We start from the raw sequence: 23,737 nt of genomic DNA on the forward strand, positions 1-23,737 counted from the left end.
AAGGGTCAACTAATTCTGCTTTGGGGTCTATCCTAGTATCAAACACCATAGAAGCCTGTCACGTTCAGTGATTTCTAGCTGATGAGGAGTCAAATGCAGCAGAATCCAGGGGAAAAAAAAATTACATGCAACAATCAGCCACTTAATAGCTGCTTCAACATGTAAAGTACAACTGATTGGTGCTCTCAACCAGCCACGATATTCTAAAGAAAGAGAAATGAGGAGAGAGAGGCTCATGAAAACAGCTAACAGAATTTACTTAATGCTCATTTTTTCCGAAACAGTTCCCACAGCTCAGTATTACGCTGTAGGCTCCAACCGGCGCAGGCCTAGCGCGAGGATGGGAGTGCAAAACTGAATCCCCACCGCGCAGCAGAGGCACAGACTGCTTGTGGCGCAGTGGACAGCCCTGCTTAACATTTCAGCTGGACTTGTAACAAAAAGCCCAAGGCAGACAGATATGACTGAATACCTTGGCACCACTGGCAGGACGTACATGAACACACAGGTAACTGCAAGGGAAGCACATTATTTCTCTAAACATCTCCCAAGTTGCGACGTAATGCTGTAGCTGGTGAAAGCTCAGCTTCTCTCTCGTTTAGACAGCAGTATGCAGAGGGATGGCAAAGCCCTCCACTTGGCATCCTGAAGCAAAAAGGAGCTCTGTGCCTTCCTCAGATACAAGCAGCACACCCTTTGAACTAGCTGGAATTCGTCCCTTACCTTCTCAGCATGGAGATCTGCTTTCCCTTTCCTGGCATATATAATCCTACCTCATGGGCAAATGTTCTGATCTCATCTCATAAATCAGTGTAGGTATGCTGCAGGAAGGGGAGGCCACAGGCACAGGCAGATAACAATTCAAACAGAAGTGATAACACATGCAAAGGACACTTCCCAAATTTATTCCCTCTTTAATACTAGTGGCGGTTTATTTACAAGTGCCCTGAAGCTCAAAGAGGGTCCTGCATGTAAGCACAGGAAACATATATCCTGCCATTGCTGCTCTCATGGCTGCAGAGGAACTTTCCCTGACTTTACAAGTTTTCAACCTAATCATCCAGCCCGGAGAGTGGTGAGAAAGGCAAGGCAGCCCTTGTGCAGGTCAGCCCCTTCCTCTCCACGCGTGCACGCCCTCGGCAAGTTGTCTTCAGGGGAGGATGGCAATGGAGGGGGTCGGGCTGGGAGAGGTGCAGTGCAGGATGCAGGGCTTCACCAAATGCCCAGCACCCACCTTTTATGTGTGAGCAAAGGCAGCATGAGTGGTGGGTGCGGACAGTACCTATCTGGGGGCTCCACCAGAGATGTGGAGGAGAGCGGGAGTGTGATTCAGCAGTGCTGGGGAGTTTGCACTTCAAGATTGCAGGGCACAGGCAGAGAGCTCCATGCAGGGAGGGGAGCTGGGACTGCTCTGGGGCAGTGGGACATTATCAGAGTTTCTGGTGGCAGAGATGCTGAATATGGCACAGGCTAACGCCAGCACAGTCCAGCAGTGGGCAGGGGAAGAGTAGATCAGGAAAGCGGGAATGAAAGCCCGAAAGCATGTTTGTCAGCAGCGGAGGATAGCGCAGAAAGCAAAGCTTTGAATGCAGATGGAAGTGAAGGGGCACGGGATGCTGTGGACTGAAATACCTCAGCCCACCTGCATGGAGGGCAGCCCTTGTGGAACAAAACAACAAAACAGTAAACAGCGACAGCCCAGGTGGGTAGACATGAACTCCCATTCACTCCTAAGACCGTAACCATGGTGGGAGCATGGCGGGCTGCTGCGTGTTCAGCTGCAAGGCCTTTTCCGGGCACAAGCCATGCTTCAACTGCTCAAGGCGAGTTCCCACCGCTCTGGGGCTGGCAGGGAGAGCTGGCAGGCTCCCAGGCCTGGCTCGGGGCCCGCACAGGCGATGCTGGTGCGGGGGAGGCACAGCTCTGCTTCCAAGCCCTCTCCGCTGGGGGTCCTGGCCAGCGTCGCTCTGCCCCCACCGCCCGGCATGCTCTCACGCTCACCTCGTACTCCTGGGAGAACTTCAGCCCGTCGTTGGCTTTCAGCCTGTCGATGTTGTCGGCAAGATCCGTCACGGGGATGGGGGGGTGGTCGCGCATGCCTGTGAGGGAGACAAGGAGGGAGGAGGGAGAGGAAAATGGTTACAGCTCTGCACGGCCAAGGAAGGCTCGACAACAGCATGTGCAGAGCAAACCCGACAGGTGGGTGCAAGGCGAACACGTGTGACTATGTGAAGCGCTGGGTGGGATGGATGGGAAGTCGGCGAGATCACACGGCATGCTGCACGCACTCTCAGAGCACACGGTTCGGTGAAACAAAAAAGAAAGGTGATGTGCAGAATGTGCATGACCGGGTGAGCATGCTCGGACAGTACAGCCACCGGGCACACAGAGCAGGCCACGCAGCGGGCAGGGGCTCGGGCAAGCCCCCGGCAGGAACGGGCCGAGGAGACGCTGTCAATGCATTTCCCGGGCTCTGCACGGGCTGAAGTTGAACACACTAATTCTCTGGTGCTCTCACCGCCAAGGGCTGAGGCTGATCCTCTTGCTTACCCCTAACAACGGCATTAGCCAAAAAGAAACTCGCCCACACCTGCACAGAGGGGAAGCCTCTGCGGTGTATGTGCACAGCTTTTTGGGTAGGCAGATGCTGCCCCAGCCCCTGGGGAGCTAGAGAAAGATGGGAAGGGCCCCATGGAGGAACAGCTGCTCCCCTGGTCGGAGATTGCTGAGGAGAGCAGCTCTGCCCGCAGCTGCATAACTCAGTCCTTTTCAGCGGTGCTCCGGAGGCAGAGCCAGCTCCAGGGCCCAAAATCCAGCTCCACTGGGCTGGCTCGTGCAAGGCACCATGTGCAGTGACATGCCCTACAGCAACTTCTGGGAGGCTGCTGCAAGCTGGGATGCAGCTCAAGCCACGGCAGAAGTTTTGTCCTGTCTAAAGCAGGGATGCACAGTGTGGCTTATTCTGGGCACAGCCCAAGCCCTGCTCAGGGAAGAGGCCCAGAGGAGGAGATAACACAGGTCCCGCACAGGGGATGGGTACTGTGGGGGTGCACATGTGGGATTGGGATGAGCCCTACTGGGGCCCTGGGATTCAGGGCTCAACCATTGCAACCTCTTTCTCTGAAGCCGAGATGGTGAATCGGCAGGAACGTGAAACATCTCATCCAAAGCCTGGCTCATCCAAATCCCAAGGCTTGTGACTCCATCGGCTGCTCTGTGGGTTTCCCAGAAACCCCACATGGGTAATAATGACTATTAATAGGCTGAAGCTGTTGATTCACACCCAGGGAGACAGGCTGGAGCATGGCCAGGAGCTTCTCAATCGCTCAGGAGCCTGAATGCTGCCACAGATGGCAGTGATGGGCCGCTGAGGTGATGGAGCAGTCCCCAGGCTTGGTTCGTGCATTTTGCATAGCGGTGACAAGTCACTAGGTGGTAACATGGAAGTGTTACACTGCAGCCGCTGCACAGCAGGGCTCCTCACACCTCTGCCAAAAGCATCTGACATTGCTGCATATAGGCAAGACCCGATCCAAAACACACTTGTCCTTCTATCACTTCACAGTGCAGAGCTATCCACAGATGGCCTGAGAGCACACGGACAGATGAAGGAGGAAAGATCCCTCTTCTGTCTTGTGCTGAGGTCCTCCTGCAAATGGTCCTCTGTTTGCCACTTCACCCATCAGGATCCTCGAGGTGGTTGAGCAGGCCCACAAAGACGATGCTATGATTTCTGCACAATTTGCTCATTGGTGCCAGAACCAGAGCTCCAGAGGCTGTAGCTCAGGAGCAGCCTTTGCAGTGCAGAGCTGTTACTGATGAGCAAGTGAATGAGGAGAACAGTGTGGGACCAAGGCAGAAGTGTGGGGCCGGAAGAAGAAAGAGGCCGGAACATAGCCACAATATGTCCTTATCCCAACACGGTTATGTATGAAGTATGGCAGAGCCACAGATCACAGCAGAGCTGCAGACGCTCATCTCTACAGAGAAGTACAAGGGGGTCTCTCCAAACTTCAGTTTTGCTGGCCAAAGCAGTGTTGCAGCAACAAAGGAGCTGCAAGAGCAGATGGGGAGAAAGAGGTGGTTGGTATTGCATTACAGTGATCCTAGAACAACTGCCACTGACAGCGTACGGCAAGACAGAGGAGATTTGTACACACTGCCAGGACTTCTACATGCTGTTCCAATGACTCTGGCAAGAGGACAGTGAGCTCTCCACCAGGCTAGAAGGGCTCAGAGGTCTCACAATGCCTGCAGGGCCACAGACTGCAAAGCCTACTCCTACGCACTTCTCCCATTCCTGTGTGCACACACAGATGCCTTGAACATCAAGCAGTAGGGAGGATGTGCTTTTATCGTTGTTTGAGAGTGAACTTGAAGCTCACAAGACAAGAGATAAAGGGGCAATTACACCCATAGTCCTGGTACTACTCCATCCAACCTGCTAGAGCAGTAAGTCCCTCTGCTCTGTGCCTGGGACTCTGGTGCCAACACTGCCAAGCAGACCAACTGCACGGCAGTTCAGAGAAGACCAGCATCCCTTGGCATCCGTTCTGCCTAACTTTATTGCACGGGCGACCCAGCCTAGGGAAGCCAGTTTGCCTGAGGTAGGAGGAGAGTGTGTTCAACTACTGGGTTGCAGAGCACCCTTCAATTTGTCCATTAGGGGTTTTTAGCTGGCCACCCCCTTCAGAATGGCCAAGGTTATCTGTCCCCATGCAGGGCCAGCTGCAGGCCTGGTGCCACGGCAGAGCCTAGCATGCCACTATGAGGGGGCAGGAGGCCTGGGAGCAGGCGAAGGGCTGCTGCGGAGCCTCCTGGCAGCCCAGCACCCGGGGCCTTCCCTTCTGCACTGTGCTGTGGTGAGCTGCTGTAGTGCTGTGCAAACAGTACCCGAGCTTGGCCCCCATGTCATGTCAGAAAGTGAAATCACTGCCGGTCTACAGTCTGCTGTGAGTGAGGGTGACCTTCATGACATTGAAACAAAAATTACAGAGATGAAAGGGAAAGAAAAAGCAAAAGGTTTCAAAAGATAAATACAGGAGTTAAAACTAACTTGAGACATTCGGGCAACTGGGGACACTGGCACCTGCAAAGAAAAAAATGGGGCAAGAACAGAAATCCCATTAGCCTTTAGTAATCATTGCAGAGGTTCAGAAACGGAAAGACAAAGAGATGAAGATGCAAAGGAAAGCACCATCTGCCACAGCACTGGGAGCCTCCCTCCTTGCACAGGACAGCTGCCTGGCCCCGGGGGCTGCTCTGCAGCTGGCTGTTACACACCTGGCTTTTGGCTCTGGCCAGTGCCATTCCCTGATGCTGACAAACACGTGGAGCTGGAGGTACTCGCAGGGGAGTGAGCGCACAGGTCTTCATCTTGACACCAAGAGCTATACTTCTGACTGCACACCACTGTCCACGGCCCCGTGCCCAACAAGCCAGCAAGGGCAGGTGGATGGTAGGTACAGGGGACATCTGTGCTACTCGGTGGCCAGGAGAACTGCACTCAGCCCAGGCAACCTCTGCTTAGTGCCTCTGAGCCTCCGGCTCACTTGCAGCTCATCAGCAGCACAACTCAGCCTCATTTCATGGCGTATTGGGACACTGCCTGATCCCATATCCGCTCAGCGACTTGGCACAGCGGTACATTAGTACAGGGAGGCCAACAGCGGGGGAAATAACCCTTGTCTGAAGTAAAAACCACAAAAATGAGAAAGCTTAATATTTAATAACAGTAGCCCAATTAATTATGCATTATACAAGTCTTCCCTCCTCAGCACACTCCAGCAGGGAGACCTGCTACCGAAGCGTGCAGGGCCGGTGGCCAGCACCTCTTGTCAATGCATCCACACGGCACTGCCTCGACCTCGGGGCGGGTGACAGGGGTAACAGCATGGGCCCACTGGACTTGGTAGTTTTCATGCCTCCTCATTAATGAGGACAAGCTCGTCAGGAGCTGGAACAGTGGCTTCTAGCTGCATGACACCTGCTTCCGCCCCGCAGAGCCTCACAAGTGATGCAGGGGGAAGGAAGGGAGGAGGACACAGTGCTGTCACTTGGTCGGGGAGCATTGGCTAGAAGCATCCCAGAGTGAACTGGGCACTTTCAGTTGTTTTTGTCTCTCCAGAGAGCTCTGCAAATCTACCGAATGAGCCAGTGCTTTTGGCTTATCCTTAGGCACAGGTGGTAAAAGAAAAATCTCCTGGCAGCTCTTGACCCTTCCTAGCTCTAGCAAGGGATGCCCTTGTTGCAAACACCCCAATCTCGTTGGAGATGGGCGTAGGCACAAGCCTGACCTGTCACACTCCTCTGTGCAATGTAAACCACAAGCATACAGCAAAGATGGCTCTTGTGTCCCTGGGCAGTGGAGATATGTCACAGAGACCTGTCCCCATGCACAGGTGTCCAGGAGCAGCCCTATTCAACACCTTGTTCCTCCTCAAGCAGCTGTGTGCTGTTGCTGACCTTGTGTGACCCCCTCCCCCAGTGCTGCTCCCAGTGATCTGCCTGTTGAGATGTTCTTCCCCTAGCGCAGGTGCCTCCCTTGCTCCCCACAGCATTTTCCTCCCATGCTGCAATACCACGCGGGTCTGTGTTGTGGCCAATTAACGTGCCAGGTCTGCTGGCAACTTCCAGGCTGCCGCTGCATCCTACCCGTGGGATCTGCCATCGGTCCTGCCTGGGAGATGCACTAACTATGGATCTCTGACAGCTGCTCTGGCACAGAGGGAGATGTGCTGGTGAAGCCCACCCCAGGTCTGAGCCAGACCGCTGTGGGCGGCAACAGGAAAGGCTCCTCTTACCCTCCCTCCCAGACACAGCAGGTTTACATCAGGAAATGGTCCCTTCAAAACTCTCCTGTTAGATGAAAGCTCTTAGATGAATGAGCAGCAGGAGCAAAAGGAAAGTAGGTTACAGACCAGGAGGAGCTGCAAGTTAGAAGAGAGCTGTATGTGCCTCATTTATTGCTGAACTGCTCCCTCCGTCACAAAAGCCCAAGTGCTCCCCGGCTTCATCTAGGACTTGGACTCTCTGAAAGGCTCCGAACAAGTCAGGGCGAGCCTGTCTCTGATCGCTACAACGACAGGTACTGTGCTTTTGGTGCCATCAGAGACATACAGACACAAAGCAGCAGCACGAGACCTTTCTGCAGTGTGAAGTACAGTTGCCTCCGTGGGCTGGCAAACTAGCTATACCCCAAGGCACCACAGGCCAGTGCAGGCATGATGAGATGCTCTGCAGTGAACAGTTGCACGCAGACAGCAACGGCTTTTACTGAACTATCATCCTCTGCACTGAGACCACCGTGACCAGCAGCGCCCTTCATTACGCCACAGCACTGGCTGGGGAGCAATGTAGGCTGCAGGTAGCTCTTCTCTTCACCCTTAGCTGAGCAGAGCAGGAGAGTCAGCACACCAAAGATCCCAGGACAAAGCTGCTGAGGACACCCTCAGCAGTACAAGGGCTCTCTGTACCTCCTTATCGACCCAGACGCAGCCCCTGTGGCCAGCACTGCACCAGTGGTGCTCAGCGCTGAATCCCAGCCTGGACCAAGCCAGTGCAGCACCCAGGAGCAATGCAGGTGCAGGCACTGGTGAGCTCTCCCAACTCTGCATGGAGGCTCCTCCTGGCTCAGGACAACTGCAGTGAGCTTCACATAAGGTCTGACACACACCACACACTAGGCTGTTCCCATCCAGGTTCCCCAGCCTTACATGCCTGCACTGACAGGGCCAGGAAGAAGGATTTGCAGACCACAGAACAGACACCTGGATATCCTTGGTCTAAGTCCCCTCTGCGCCACTGTGACTGAGAAGGCGCAGAGCTGCTGGGGGGGAGGACTGTAACTCCTCCTCTGGCATGAGGACCTGGCGAAGGGGAACCGGAGGAGTTGGGGTGCAAGGGGGTTATCTGCTCCCTACCTGGAGTCTGGTAGTTGAGCCGCCTCATCTCGACTGGGTCAGAGGAGTGGGCCAAGAGCGAGTCCTTCAGGCCGATGGAGTGCTCATCCTTGGAAGAGGGGGAGTGTGCCCTTTTCCTACGGACAGAGAGGACAGAGACAAGCATGTGAGTTCTGGCAGAGACCGGCATGAACCATCCTGGGAAGGAGTCTGGGTCCCGGCGTCCCAGATAGCCAGCTCCATCCCAGGCTCCCTGGCACTCTGGGCAAGTCACATCCTCATTCGTGCCAATTTCCCATCTATGAAACAGGAAGGATCATATGAAAGTGATGGCAGAGGTTTGATTAGTGAGGCACTTTGGAATGTGATATTCTGTGTAATATTTATTAGAGAAAAAGCAGATAGATGCAAGATGTTGTTTCCTCTTACTCTTTCTAGGAACTATTTCCTGTAGTGGAAGGATATAATAAAATTTTTTTTTCAAGTATTAGAAATATTTAAATATAGAATGCTGTAATATAATACTGTAAAGGCTCTTCAGGGTGTGTTTTATTGGGCCATTAATACATGTCTTGAATGGCTGAAGGCACCCAAGGCATGTATTAATGGAACAATAAAATACACTGTTGTCTCTTCATGCTATATTTATGCCTAGAGCAATGCCACCACCTCAGGCTCTTGCTAGAATTCACAGGCAAAGCAGGGACAGATCCAATCAAAAAGTGGACAAGTGAATATTAAGGAGAATCTAATACTGCAAGAAGGGTTTCCAACAATTCTTTAAGTCCCACTTCTTGCTCTATATTACAAATATAGTGGATATACCCATGCAGTAGAGAGGGGTGTTGGGCAGGAGCTGGACAGCAGTACTCTGTTCTGAGTCTGCGCTGACCCTGATGCTTTGCCAACGTGCTGAGCATGCAGCAATACGCAAGACTTTTTCTTTTGGCTACAGCCCCAAAATGGGTTTTGCCTGATGGCGAACCCCTCTGCTGACCTGATGTTTTCTGGAAGAGAGGGAGCTGCATCACTGCTAGTCTGCACGAATGCTAGCACATTTACCATCCTGCAAATCGCAACAGTCAGTCTCTGCTTTCTACCCCCTTGTGAGGCATTTTGAAGCACCCTGAAGGGTTGCCAGCTGCTGCACAGAGGCAGCTGCATCTCTGGAAGGAGGTGACCCTGAGCCACGCGTGATCAGAAATTCTCTGTGCAGGCACAGGGCACTATCACTTCCACAGGGAGCTGTGCATGCTGAGCTGGCACTAGTGAGAAGCAATTAGGGAAAATCTAGTGCATAAATCACAAGTGAAACCTGTGTTCCTGCCGTGGCCCAGACTGCAAGCAAGCTCCATTTGCAGCCCGTGGCTGGAGTTGTTCAATGGGGAGGACCAGCTTGTGAGTCTTATACTACTCTGAGTCATCTTAACATCTCAGAAGCTTTCTAGCTGCCTGGACCGAGACAAAAGAGTTGAAGGACTGAGAGCATTGATAGAAAGAAAGGAAAATACATGGCAAACAAATAAAGCAGTGTTCCTCCTATCAGGAGCACAGCAGGATGTGCCATGTGCTACCTTGTGCCAGTCCCTGAGCCCTTGAGCAAAGTGGCCCAGCTTTTCTGGGGAATGGGCACAGCACGTAATTAACATTTGTCTCTCTCATTAGCCTGCTCAGGACAACTGCTAAACAAACCTCTAGATCCCAAGCTATCCATTGCTACCCAGCTTCAATTCATTCCTGTTGTAGATTTGACACTGCAGCAGAATATGCTGCACAGATACCTTTGGGAGAAAACTCTCCAAAGCAAAAAACTGTAGGATAACACAGCATCACTCTGAGCATGTGGGTGGTGCTGGAAGGGGATACGCTGCTGCTGCATGGGCTAGGACACAGCAGGGACATGAATGTCAGGTCTGAGCACAGTGGGCTGGTGCTGCTTCCTGGTGCTCCACCCACACCAGACTCTGGGACAAAGCAAAGCTGAGGCAAGCTGGACATAGCAGTCTATGGGGCCCAGGTACAGAATCCCCCCGGGCCATTTTCTCTCCTTAAAGACCAGCAAACACTTTGTGTCTTAAAATTGCCTGGTATTCCCTCAAAGCTTCATCACTACAGACTGCAAGAATGCACTTGCATTCTTGATGGAACAGCTCTCAGTCTGAAGTGACTGAGAAAACAAAGAAATACCTATAACTGCTGGTGTTGCTGTTTTTTTGATTTTTAATTTCATTGCAAAAACAATCTGGGAAGTCTTTATGTTGGAACTGTCTCCCTAGGAGCTGTGAGAGGCTGACAATTGCTGGGAGGCTGATACCTTTGAGGAAACAAAGTCTTTGTAAACCCCCAGAGCTGGCATGCCCCATGCTCTCAAAACCAAAGATGCCCCTTACTAGCTTCAGGCTTGATTTTTAAAAAGGGAAATAGACTTGAAATTTTAGCAAAACAAGATGATAAAATGGATTCCTACCTTTCTTGTTTACTAGATCCAGGGAAAAGCAGAAACAGAAGAAAAGAGATGATCACTCACACAGAAAGGCACTGACTGCACATGCACAGCAGAGCTCCATTTAATCAGACAACAAAGCCAGCTCCCTTCCCTGAGCTACAGATACATATGTAAATAGAGAGTCCAGGAGGAGCAGAACCTCGGAGCTGAGCTGATAGAGAATGACCTGCTATAATTGAACAGGCTACACGAACACATGCAAATGCAACCTGTGGCTCCTCAGGAGGACTAACAATCATCTCACACTACAATTACAGCTCTAGCAGGACTGCTCTGCTATGCAAAAGCAGGTGATTGCTTCAGCAGGGAGCACGAAGTGTGGATGGTCCTGATCCGGTAGCCAGGACTGAGAAGCCTCAAGAAGAGAGCTCCTACTGTGATTTCAGCCTGTCACATCCATGCCCTGTTCTCACCACCAAGACCACGTTCCTCAGTCAAAATTCACAGTAGTAGAGGCACCTGCCAGAGATCAAGCAGGCAATTTCCACAGAAAACCAGTACTAGAGAAGTCCCCAAGGCTGCAAATCCAAGCTGTGAGACCAGAGAGCAGTCAGACTAGCTTTAGGGACAAAGCTGCTCTCCTCTGTCCCACTGCTCACACGTTTCCAGAATCCACAGCAGCTCTGTGTCCTGGGGCTGATACTAATTACCTTCTGCACACCCAGCCCTTCTGCTCTCTTTATAACGCAGCCTTCTGCTGTGCCAGGTGGAGACCCTCCTGCTCCCCATGACCACCAAGGACTGTCTATCAGAGCACCCGGCATCTGAAGGCTACAAGGAGGGTCTTGAAGGTGCCACCACCTGTAGTGCTCATGCCATAACTGCCATGTCCTGGACTGGATCTCACCTTTTGAAGAGGAGTATAGCAATGACTATGATGATGATTAATATCACGGCCAGGACAGGTCCCATCACCCACAGCATCTCTGGTTCATCCTGCTGCTTTGCTGAAGCCACTTCCATCACGATCTCATCCGAGTAGGGGCTGGCTGCATATCTCTTCTGAACAGCACCAGCAGGAGAGAGAGAGAAAAGAAGGCATCCATTATGCTAAAGCAACAGCTACATCCCTGAAATGTGGAGGTTTCCCCTTGCCTCTGGATAGCAGGGAACGGTCATGCTTCTCAAACCCCAGCAGCACACCACAGGATCCTCCCTCCCTCGGCATCAGTGGAGGCCACGCTGTGGAAACAGTCTCTTCCTGGTGTGAAACATTCCCAGTGCCAGCAACTTCCTGGCTAGCAGACCTGTCCTCGAGGTGCCAAACTGGAGCAGCCCAGCTAAGAGCCTCTTGCCAGCCCTGGATTCTGTCGGAGCCAAATCACAAGCTTTTGAATCCCAACCAATTGCACAGTGGGGCTGGCTGATGATTCCTAAGTGGTTTGTAATACCTGCTGTGCTGATATCAACACACCTCTCCAGGACAGGGCTATATTAGGAAAATCCCTGCTGGGCTAGGTGGTTTTCTTAAAGGAACGAAATGACAGGAACATTTTCTACCTGATGTCTCAGCCCTGATAAACAGACCTTGGAAAAGGGCTCATACTCACAGCTTCCTTTCCAGAGACTTCTGCAGTCTGGCAGCCCAGTGATTTATAACTCAAAGAGACAGCTTTCTAGCCCCACCAGCAAGACAGGATTAGCAGAGACCCAAACCTTTCCTGCAGAAAAATGACACTGCACCTGGCTTTTTCTGCTGCTGTTGCTAAGGCTTATGGAGCTGTGTTGTCCCTTCACAGCTCAGCTTTGCTGGGTCAGAAGGGTTAAATGCTGCAAAAAAAGAAATCCTTTCCCCCTATTAGAGAGGGCCAGAGCTGTGTCAGTTCAGTGCCTGTGGCTTTTGAGCAGCGCCCGCTGCCCTGCGTTAGGGAGCCAGAAACGCTCTGCTCCTGCCATAGAAAGTTTCAGTCACTGAAGAGGTGCCTGCGGATCTATAAATCGCCTGCTTTAAGGTCGAAGTTTAAACATGCACTTCATGTCTGTGTGCATGTGAGGGGAAGAAAGGGAAAAATCAAGCGTGCTAGTGTCACGCAAATGCGCATCTTGATCTCCTCTCACAGGTGCCCTTGATCCCAGCCAGCCTGGTTTCAAACATGCGTGGAGGACAGAAAACGCTCTTATCTGTGACATCCTTCTGGCAGCACGCGCAGGTGCAGCATCCTAGCTGCTCGCCTCAGATTTATCAGCGGTCAGAGATGCCACTGGTGGAAAGGGAGTGTGGGGGGTGGTTGCTGCTTTGTCCCTGAAACCTTTCAGCCCTTCGAGACCCTGCTTCAATGACCCTGAAATAGCTGCTGGCTCCCGGTTCAGCTGTGTTCCTAGAGAAAGTCTGCACAGGATCACTGCAACCCATTGCCCCCTCGTCTAGTTCAAACAACAGGGCAGGGAGTCAGCAACAGCTCTGTCTGAGCATGGCAGAGACAAGATGATGCTACATCAGCGGTAAGAGGATGGGGCAGAAGGCCTGGGGCTCCCCTTTGGATGGGCAAGTGGCTACTCTGTGAGGAAGGCACAAAGGCTTTGCCTGTGACTACCCAGAAATCTCAAGCTGCATTAGGTGGGGAGGAAGGAGCATGCTGATCTGTGCAGCAAGGTAACACGTGTCCATTTCCAAAGCTTTGTGCAAGGGGCAAAGATTCATATTTTTGCAGATAGACTTTGGAAATGCCTCCTTCCAAGAGAAGACAGAAGCAGAAGAGATCAGAAGGACTGTTATCTCAGTGGCATTTCCAAAGGCAGACTGTGAGGTGCAGGTGCCCTGCTTTCAGAGATGGTGTTTCAACCACACTCCCCTTTGCCTTTGAAGAATGGCGATGTTACGCTCGCCTGCTGACACTAGAGCCACAGCAAGCAATTTAAGAGGAGTTGAGTGGGGGAGACAGGGCACAGCCCTGGACAGAGTGCCTCATGCTTCAAATGAAAATGGGTGTGATGCAGCGGGCGATGCCGAAAGGTGATCTCTAGGGTCAGGGTGTAATAAGTCTGCTGGCTGGTGGCTCACTGGAGGACTGTGGCAGACCTATGCTAGGGAGGAGATGATGACAGTCTGGGATCATCTAGTTAAGGTCATTTCTTCTTGACAGGGATTGCCACGATAGCACATCCTGAGGCCCCTGCCTTACCTTGCTGTTAATCTGTGACTCTTCCCTCACCAGTGTGCCCATCTTGCCACAAGAACACGTGAGCTGGATGAGTAATGAAGAACCTGACCAGCCCTAATGAGCCATTACAAGCAAATGAGGCTGAGGAAGGCAGCCACACCTTGGAAGCCGACCAAAGGATTCTGTGCATCTCTATTATTCCCATTATTTACACACTGGCCACTGCTACTGCTGCCACCACCACTTTGTCCTCTCTGTTTACAGCTGGACACTGATGCACAGATCTCACTGCGCTGCTCCCTGCTTATTGCATCAGCTCTTCCCTTCCCCCTCACGTGCCCAGGCCCCGTGTGCTTGGCGGCATGCTGCCGACAAAGGCATGGCCCATTTGCCTCTAGCAAGGAGAGGCACAGGAGCAGGAATCCCTACACAGCATGCATGTGCGCAGCTTTGCCCTGCTGACAACCCACTGCGACAGGAGACAGGTTTGTTTGCTTCTCCAGACATCATCTAGAACTGAGACTCTGGCCAGAGAAGGGCCTGTGAAGGCAGGTGTGCAGAGGGAGCTCCTGTTCACTGCAGAGCCTCAGCAGCCACTGTGCAGGGTAGGATTTCAAGGGGCTCTTTTCCACAGTCACTTACTTGAACCAAAGCAAAATGAGAACCTATCTCATCCCAACCATGCATCAAGCTCTGTTCTGTGCACAGCCCAGCAAGCCAGAACCGAGCTTGTGTAGAACGCGTACGCTGACACTGCCCTCCACTCTCATCTGTTATGTCAAACATACGTGCCATTTCCCTCCAAAACCACCATCTATCAAGTCAACTCCCACAGCTGCCTCAGCTTGTTGACACCATCTACACAGCCTCACTCTCTTCTCTTCAGAGAAAACTCCATCATCCTGGCACACAGTAATTGCTCACCCTGCCTGCACTGAACCCACCTCAGGTCTGCTAGGAAAGGCTGTGCCCCCCCAGCAGAAAGTCCTTACCGTGTCTCCATCCTCCAGTGAGGCCAGCACGAAGCAGCGATAGCTCAGGTCTTGAGACAGGGGCTTGTTGTAGAAACCTTTGTAGTTCTTCTCGTCCCCCAGGGTGAAGGTCTCGGGCAGCACATCCACTTGAGCAGCAATGTAGGGCTTGAGTCTGTCTGCTTGGCGTCGCTGGCGCCTGCTCTGACTCCCTTGGCTTATGGCCTCCAGCAGCTGGGGACAAACAAGATGCATCACTATTGCTTTGCCCAGTGTGACACCGCCTTACACTGTTACCTTACCGGTTGTAGGACTCAGCAGGGTGGAAAGGAAGGGAGGAGAAGATACTAGGTTTGATTTGTACGTGGTGGTACAAAGAAACCAGAGGGATGCGTTATCCATTTAGGCATTGCTGAGGCACCCGTCTGCAGACCCTCACTGCAAGCACCTCTGCCAGGAGCTCAGCTCTGGCAGAGTCCTGAGCCCTGGGATGCTGACATGGTGAATGTTAGGGCTGAGACAGCCTGGCTGGGCCTGTCACCCCGAGTTAATGCATCCCAATGGGCTGTGACGGAATCGGGCCACATTCTGCAGCCCAAATATTGGTCTGGACAGCAATTCACACTCTCTATGGACACTGGATGTGAATTACAGCTGAGGCTGATGTATAGGGAAAAAATGACATTTGCTAGGTCTTCCCCTTCTGTCAGTGCTTTGATATTTCACCTGCTGCTGGGTTGCAGGCAGAGCTTTGTGTAAATCACACAGAATGATAACAGATTTCATGGGATGTTCAGAGTAAAAATGGCAAATTTCATAGTCAGCCACAAATTCATGAAAAAGGATATAAACACACAAAAATTCAATTACACTGCTAAGAAAGACTCTCAGATGTTTAAAGATGTTTTTGTAATGAATAAAAATGAGTATCAGGCTTGGAACAGAAATTCTAATTTAAAGTGAAGAAGGAGGCATGAAATACATTTCACACACGAATGTATCAGTGCAGCATTGTCAGGGCAGACAGGGAACGTCAGTGAGGCTGGGGACAGTGATGTGCACGCAAAGCCACGCTGCTGAACTGAGCTCACTGCCTTTGAGGAGGAAAAGCTGGGTAAGGCACCCCCAACTCCTTCCCCTCAACAGTCCATCCTTGCCCTCCTATGAATACTCTATGTTGGAGCAATTTAGGAAAGGTATAGCTTGTCATTGCAATATCACAAAAAAAAAAAAAAGAAAGAAAAGAAAAAAAAAAAAGAGAAAGAAAAAAAAGGGATGGAGAAATCTCAGTTTCACAAATATCCTTGTAACCGCAGGGGAAAAAGGCAGAAAGATAGTCTTTGGACTGTGGAGTTTGCTCCCTACACACATCTCTGGTATCTTGGCTGAAATTACAGCTGAGCTCTTTGGGACAGAAAGCACAGCTGTATGTGCATGGGCATGAAACCATAGAGCTCCAGTTGTGATTGAGATTGCTGGATGCTACTGCCACTTATATATGTAACACACACCAAAAGACTGCATCAAAAGAATGCTAGGCTTGCAAAGTTCAGATCCGGAAAAATTAGAAAATTAATATTGCCTGTGCAAAATTAATTCAGCTGTCTTATGTATGTGCATTGTGTTACAATTCTTGACTGCATGGTCACATACTATCTTTTCTGTAACTCCTCTGCTTTGCTCAATACACAGGGCAGACAGTGCTTAATCAAAGAGCAGCTATTCCATATTTTGTTTTCTTCCTTGCTTTATGCAGCTTACTATTCAAATCCAGCTCTGAAGACAAAATTAATAATTTCCTCGTGGGCTTTTCTATGGTGCTGATCACTATAATATTGCAAATGCTTCACAAATATTAACGATCTTATCTTCCAAACACCCCTATGAGGTGAGATGAAAGCGATTATCCTAATTTTACAGATGGAGAACAGAGATGCAGGGACATTAATGTAAAAAATGACCACTAATTTTGAATGTCAAATGGAAAAGACATTGGCTTGTTTTGTTTTTAAAGAAAACTTAGCATTTTTTTTATAGCACTGACTGTATCCAGCAGAGCTCCTATTGACTTTCTCTGCAGCTGGGGATGCTCAGGCTTTGCAAATGAGGCTCCAGGATCTCAAACTGAGCACTCCAAAAAACCAGAACATGCAAGATAGTGGCTGCTAATGAAAATTTTGTTTTAAATCATTTGCCCAGGGCTGGGTGAAACAGAGATAGAAACAGATAAAAAGCTCTCGATAGCTTTCAAGCACCTAAAGCTCAAAACCAAACCATCCTTTCTCATCCTAGTTTTCCATTTCTGGTGACTTCTTCCAACTTTTGCAATGAAATGATGCAGGAGACCTACAGATGATGGTTCTCCATCACACAATTGTGCTTCATGTGCAGAACAGATCCACCCATACACACCGTGAGCTGGGACCCCATGGAAAAGACTGTGCAATCATGTAATTAAAGATTAATGATAAGCAAGGGCTGACTTACAGCTTCTAACACTTTGTAATTTCTGAGCTCTTCAAGCTTGCAACTTTGTTCTCTTAATGGACCCTTCTGTGTGTGATTTCTTGGATTTTTTCCGTATTACTTTGCGGGGGAGTGGTCTGTGTGGGGAAGATAGAGCCCACAAACCCCTTGCGTGGGACTCTCCTGACACCCGCACACATACTGCGCTACTGGTGTTGGAGGACTCCTGCACAGAGTAAGATGCATCTTGGGGTGAATGGGCTGCTGAATGCTGAAAGTCTTTAACAAGCAAGTGTGAAAGGAGCTTTGCAGGTTTTGTTAGATACCAGGGTGACCTCTTTATCCAAACTGCAGGCTTAGGTCCTATCCAGAGAGGGAAAAGCCTCCTGACAGAACAGCTTAATAAACTGAAAACAATACCTTTCTCTCCTAGCTTGTTTTCAAAATCAGCATGGTTGCTTCAGCTGAAAAAGGCTCCAAAGAGTGTACAACCTGAGACAGGATCTGTCCTGGTCAGAGCTCCGAGACACTCAAGTGCGGTCTCCTAATGGGGCACATTCTGGGAGGTGGCTCCTCCCTTGCTCGACTCCAGCCTCCTTCCTACATGCTGTCACCAGCCAAGAAAGGCTGAGTGGGCACTGCACGTCCCACAGCCCCCACCTCTGACATACAGCCTGCACCTATGTCGCTGCACCCATGCTGTTGCCAAGAGGCCTGGGCAAAGAGTGCTGGGCCACTTCCACCACAGCAGCTGCTACAGACTCCTACCTGGTCCAGCTCCATCTCATCAGGTGTCCGCCACCGAGCAGTCGGGCTGCTGGTGCTCTGATCCGCTGGCACAACCACTATGTAGTACCACCTGGGAAGGAAGGAAAGCATAAGCACTGGACACTCAGTCATCTCTGTGGCAGAGTAACACATGCCATATGCCTCCCAAGGACAACCTGCTCCTTTCCCTGCCCTCTAAGCAGCAAAAGGGTTCAGTAAGGAAGAGGCCAGTTTTCCAGCTGCACCAGAGAAGAGAATACTCCCGTTAGCACTCATTAGGTTAATGGATCTACAGACTGTGCTCCGGAGGGTGGTGTAGGAGCCGTGAGAAGGACATTTATATAATCGGATTGTAGCAGGAACCCTGGGGGAATTGTGCTTCAGCGCAAGGATACCACAGTAACGAATAAGACTTCCACAAACTCGCTTTTTTAATCTCCTTGAGGCTTTAGGCATTATTTATTTAAAGGGTATTATACAGTGTCAGAGAAAGTCCCTCCTGATCCTCAACTGTGTTTTTGCTGGTAGCATCTGGAGTATACCCACCAGGGTGAGGGCAAACTGTCAGAGAATTGTCTTAATTTTATTGCACATAAATATTTGCTCAGAAAGAGCCAGCAGTGTGATCCCATGTTACGGGTAAATGCCTGGCTCTGTACCGCACCCTGCTCGGAAATTCACTCCCAGGTTACAAAAACCACAGGTTGGCAGAGCTCTGCCCTGCCTTTTTCCCCATCTCCAGCCCCCCACCCTGCCTTCTCCACCCAGGCACGGCACCTACCTAACCGGCACAGTGGTCTGGACTTTGGGAAGGGTGAGCGTGAATTTTCCTTCCTGTATGTACTTGTTTGTGGCGATAGGCTTGCTTTGCAAGACGTCAGGAGCGGTCCGGATTGAGACGAGGTGCTGGAGCCCCCCAGCACTGCTCCCGCGGTTCATTAGCACAAAAGAATAGTCCGTGTCTGGCTGGAGGTCACTTATGAGTTTCTTCATCGAGTGGCCGTCCACCTCCACACTCTGACTATTGTACAGAATCTGAAACGGGAAAAGGACACGCTCATGCAGCCGACAGCTGCTGATGAAAACTCACATTCAAACCAGCAGCGTTAGAGATGACAATCTGGCTCTGGACCCTCCCTCAGGTGGTTCAGCTACTGAGCGCTTCATAAACAGCCATAAATCTTTAGTTAAAGAAGAGCAATCCCCAGCAGAGGGTTGAGCTGTGCTCCCTGTGCCTCGCAGTGATGGAGCAGAGAGGGGGTCATCTCAGCAAAGCCCAGGTGGCCGGCACCAGTGGTGAGGCTGGTGGTGCCACCTGTGCTGCTTCTCAGCACTGGTTTGGGGGAGGAATCCAGATGGGCGTGCTTTGCCCTCGCTTGGAGATGAATGGGCCTTTGTTTCTTGTCTCACGAGGCTATAACACACAATATGCTTTTGGTGTAAAATCCTGTCTGCTTTAAATTGGTGTCACTCCCATGTCTACCAGCTGATGCCTGATCGAATGGTTAATGCAGAGAATCCCCCTCCCAGCAAGGTGACTGCAGGGGTTACACGCCTCACCAATGATCTGACAAATCCCGCGCAGGGCTCACAAATTGGTACCCGAAACAGCAGCTCTGCAGGTGTGACATTGCCATGACAACAGATACTGGTGCCGTGCCAGCCGTGGGCAGGAGATCGGCACTGCTTTTCTGCTTTTCGCTGCCGCGCTTGCAGCCAGGGGCTGCTGGGCAGGGCAGGGCAGGGCAGAGTCGCTGGTGGCCGGGGGCAGTGGGCAGCCCCCACGCACAGCTTCCTCCCTTGGGCTCGCCGGCCCCTCAGCTAATGACATTTTCTCAGCTCCCTGTTCCAGATATGCAGGACCCCATCTCCCTCTGGGCACAGCAGCCATGGGCACTGCTGTATTAGCTGCACCAAACAGCCTGTCTGCCCTGGGAACCTTGATTCCAATCCTGCTGGAACCCCGAAACCCTGGGTGCTGCCTCTGCAAAGCCAGAAACTCAAACAGTTCACCGAGACAGAAGCAAATGGGGTGTACAGAACTGGAGAGACCAGAGGTTGTGCCCCAGCTGTGATAAACCAGCATGTTCCCTTCCACCGGGCGACCGTCCAGCATGGCAGGGGAGTGCTGGATTCCTAATAGCAGTGCAGAGACACAGCATGCCAAAAACTGGCAATGGCAGAGCTGCAGCATGTTAAACCATGGCAGCTATTATGTGCCACAGGCAGAGACCACACAGTAAAACGTGCTCTTTCCAACAGCGGCCTTGAGAGAGAGAAGACAGCTCTGTGGAAGAAAAATTACTTGAAGTAAACCAGATTTTTCACCAGCTGAGCCCGCCATTCAGACTGACGCAGGCAGCAAGGGAGGGACCAAACTTTCCTTCCAAGTCACCTTTTTAGCAGGTGGCAGAAATTTGCAGAAAGCTGCCGAGTTGCTTGGACAAGGGCAACTGATTAGCACTGCTCTAATATTTAGTGCTGGAGCCCGGAGGAGAAGGGAGGCCCTGGAAAGAGATCTGAAGGACAGCGGAGCACAGGGACCAGACTAGGCCTGGAATTTGTAGCTCTGCTGTTGTGTTATCCAAACAGCGATACCCACAGCATGCTTCAAATCTTCTTCAGGTCACTTTGCATGGAGGTTGGGATAGGAAAAGAGCCCCAGCTTTTTTGCTGCTGAGAAGAGACTCCCAACAGGTAACAGAACAGCAGTGAGGAGCCAGCAATGGAGGAGAGATGCAATCAATCTCGTTTGTTGACATGCTTCAATCTCCAGGGATGAACTGCAAAAATAAGTACCACGTACTAAAATAACAGAAGTTTGCAGGGACAAAGCCCCAGTTGGCTGCTCAGTGTTCAGCAAAGGCTGTCAAAGGTAGGATGGCTGGAGGGAGTTATTCTCTGCTGTGACTCCTCTTAACATATTTTCTCCTGGGCTTTAATCCCTTTCTCCAAAGACATGTACATCAGATGGGTGCTAAAGTGATTGAAAAAGGTAAAATGAAGAAATGCTTCTTATAGAGCTGGAATATCAGATATTTAGTTGGCTTGGTTTCACCCTGCTCTGACACAGAAGTAGGCAAAGACAGGAGCGCTAGACTTCAAGTCATCTTAGCAGCTTTGCTGTCTCTCCCAGCACCACCCCTTGCGATGATATTGCAGTAGTACAGGTCCAGATATTCCAGATGAAAGCAAGTCAGGGGTGTCCTGAGGGAGCAGCGGGACCTCACTTTATGTGCTCTAACACAGACTTGAACAAAACCAAACTTCCAACATTAAGAGCTATGCTGGAAGGATGCAAAGCCCACGATGAGTTGTGTGGCCTCTCAGATGAGATTTCTCATTACGAAGTCTTCCATAATAAAGGTATCACCAACTGCTTCTGTGTGTGCTCTAGGGAAGACACTCGCCCACCAACTGCCTGCACGTGAGGCATCTGCTGGGGACATAGCTGTTCTCCTGGAGCAAGAGGAGGCAGAGGCAAGGTCAGGTACTTCAGTTCAGAGTTTCCCTGCTGGTTCTGTACTGGAACTGGCCAGGACAGAGTCTCCTATTCAGTCCTGACACCAGATGATGATTTTTACTGCCACACACAGAAATTTGTGTCCAAAGACAGTGAAATTGTGAATTTGCAATGCTTTCCTGAAGCATTCTTTGCCATGCCCCCTTTTCACAGTTGCTGTAGCAGTTCTACGTTCCTTTACCTGCCATAACACATTGTCTTCTCAAATGTTATGCACCATTAGTTAAGGCCTCTACACAACCCTTCCAATAATGTGAGGGCTCAGAAACAGTCATTCGTGTGCAGCTGAAGATGCCCGGGAGCTCAAGCAACAGGAATGCTATTTAGAGGTTGCATCATGGCCCACTGATAACTACTTAAGTCAGCAGCGAATTTGGCCCAAGGGCTCTGAACTGCCAAATGTTGCTGACTAGTCCATGGATTGCTGTAAAATGTCATTTATGCTGCCCTTACTCACAAGAGAAGATTTGCAAAGCTGGGTGGGTCCAAATGTCACTGCTGAAGGTCTGCTGCTTGATTTCAAGGCAGTAAAGAATGTATTGAAACTGATAACTACTTAAGTCAGCAGCGAATTTGGCCCAAGGGCTCTGAACTGCCAAATGTTGCTGACTAGTCCATGGATTGCTGTAAAATGTCATTTATGCTGCCCTTACTCACAAGAGAAGATTTGCAAAGCTGGGTGGGTCCAAATGTCACTGCTGAAGGTCTGCTGCTTGATTTCAAGGCAGTAAAGAATGTATTGAACTAAAAGATGAAAAGACACATAGTGTGCACCACTGGAAAAGCTAATTACTCGATGGAGAAGTAGATGAGGTTGCCTTTTTTGGGGGCAGCAGTAATTACTACATTCTGTGAGACACACTGTGAGAAAGATCTGCCCAGCATTCTTGGGGGTTATATCTGAACCTGTATCATAATCATTTTCAAAAGGTGCTATTCCTTCTCATAATTTGTAAAATACCTTGTGATGCTGCCTTCTGTTCTGCTCTTAAGTTGAAGAATGTGTCTCAGAAAAGTGCAAGGAGAAGGTTGTATCTATTTGCACTTTCCATGAAAGCTCCAGAACAGCTTTCTGCAAGCACACTGGGATAGAAAAGGAATAGTGCCTCTGCTCCACCACAACTGCTTGGCAACATTTTACAAGGAATTTATCTCCTGGACCAGAAGAAGCTGTGAAAATTCCCCAAAGAGAACTCAAACCTTCATTATGGATTTGGTAGCAATGAAAATTCCTAAGGTCTCAGTTCATCCCCTATAAAAAAATTAGCACCAGTCCTGCCTGCACCTCACTATTCATTGTCAGAACAATATCTACTTTAATTAAATCTGTTAAAGTAGAATATGACACCCTTTGGGACATAGATTTAGCATGAGACTGTTTATCAAGTGTAGATAATACTAATTGTTCCCATGGAGATTTATCTGCTATGCTAGTTACAGTATTACGCTCTGGACTCAGCATCGCATGTGCCTGAATTAGAGGAGAGAGGTGAACCTTGTTTATAAAAATACAAAGTCCTGAAGGTTAAGGATTTCTTTCAAGTGGCACAATCAACGACCTGGAGCTGACCTCTTAGCTCCTTGACTCATGTGTGTCTGCAGGTCTGGGAATATTAATAGGAAGAAGAAACTATTAGAGAAATATCCTTGTAACACTCTCATTTGCATGACTGCTCTGCAGTTAGCAAGTGGCTAATGCCATCTGCTCCTGTGTCGTCTGAGGGTTAACCTGCAGCAGGGGCAGACCCTGAGTCACGGTCTGTGTAAGCAATCGCAGCTACGAGGCATCAGCATTACATCCTTGGCTCCTGGCTACCTTCAACCACTCCACCATCCTTAGGTGGTAGTAATGCTCCAAAGGTCACACTGTCCCTTTCTAGCACTGCGCTGTCAGACAGAGACATGGGCTTTGTGCCACAAGAATAAGGCAAGATGAAGCAGACTGGTTCTTCCGCAGAGTGCAAAGTAACAGGGATCTGTGAAGTTCCTTGCGGCCAGATATCTGAACACTGATCCTAATGCACCCTACATCTGGGAAAGCTTTGAATACCACAAGGTCTTCACAAAAGCCTTGTCTGCTTCAGCTAAACTCTGCATGTTAACAAGTGTCTGCTATTGATCCTGGTAATTCAGCTTAGGATTTAAACAAGGAGAGTTAGTAACAAGGAAGGGGAGGTGCTCCCACACTTTGATGTGGATGCAGTTCCAAGACCTTCCCCTCATTCCCCTGGCCATGGATCCCCCACAGCTCATGCAGGCCTTGCATTTACTCTTTAGGCACAGCATGGCAGGGTGCATGTGCAAGGAAGAAAGGAAGTCATGCTGCTCCCACCCCTGGCCACCTTTGCAGAGGCAGCAGATAGCTGCTGAGACTGGGTGGAAGATTATCCTTGGCGATGTGACATGTTGGTCTTGTTTCTTAAGGGAGAGAAGCTGCACTGAGATCTGCAGAAATTTCCACCACACTCTAATCTTTTACCCACATCAGTCCACACTGGGGG

General features: G+C 50.3%; 1 protein-coding gene across 1 annotated transcript in view; it reads right to left on the reverse strand.

Moving 5' to 3' along the window:
- The window catches only part of PTPRF (protein tyrosine phosphatase, receptor type, F), a gene marked incomplete at both ends in the record, with an annotated part of 104,396 nt that overhangs the window by 18,669 nt on the left and 61,990 nt on the right, over positions 1–23,737 (reverse strand). The window contains 7 exons of the mRNA XM_009582504.1: positions 2,002–2,099; positions 7,923–8,038; positions 10,369–10,380; positions 11,255–11,409; positions 14,501–14,713; positions 17,714–17,804; positions 18,495–18,748. Coding sequence (XP_009580799.1) covers positions 2,002–2,099; positions 7,923–8,038; positions 10,369–10,380; positions 11,255–11,409; positions 14,501–14,713; positions 17,714–17,804; positions 18,495–18,748 — 939 coding nt within the window. The remainder of the gene's footprint in view (positions 1–2,001; positions 2,100–7,922; positions 8,039–10,368; positions 10,381–11,254; positions 11,410–14,500; positions 14,714–17,713; positions 17,805–18,494; positions 18,749–23,737) is intronic.

This window comes from Fulmarus glacialis, unplaced genomic scaffold, assembly GCF_000690835.1.
Source record: "Fulmarus glacialis isolate BGI_N327 unplaced genomic scaffold, ASM69083v1 scaffold22707, whole genome shotgun sequence".
Taxonomy (NCBI): Eukaryota; Metazoa; Chordata; class Aves; order Procellariiformes; family Procellariidae; genus Fulmarus; species Fulmarus glacialis.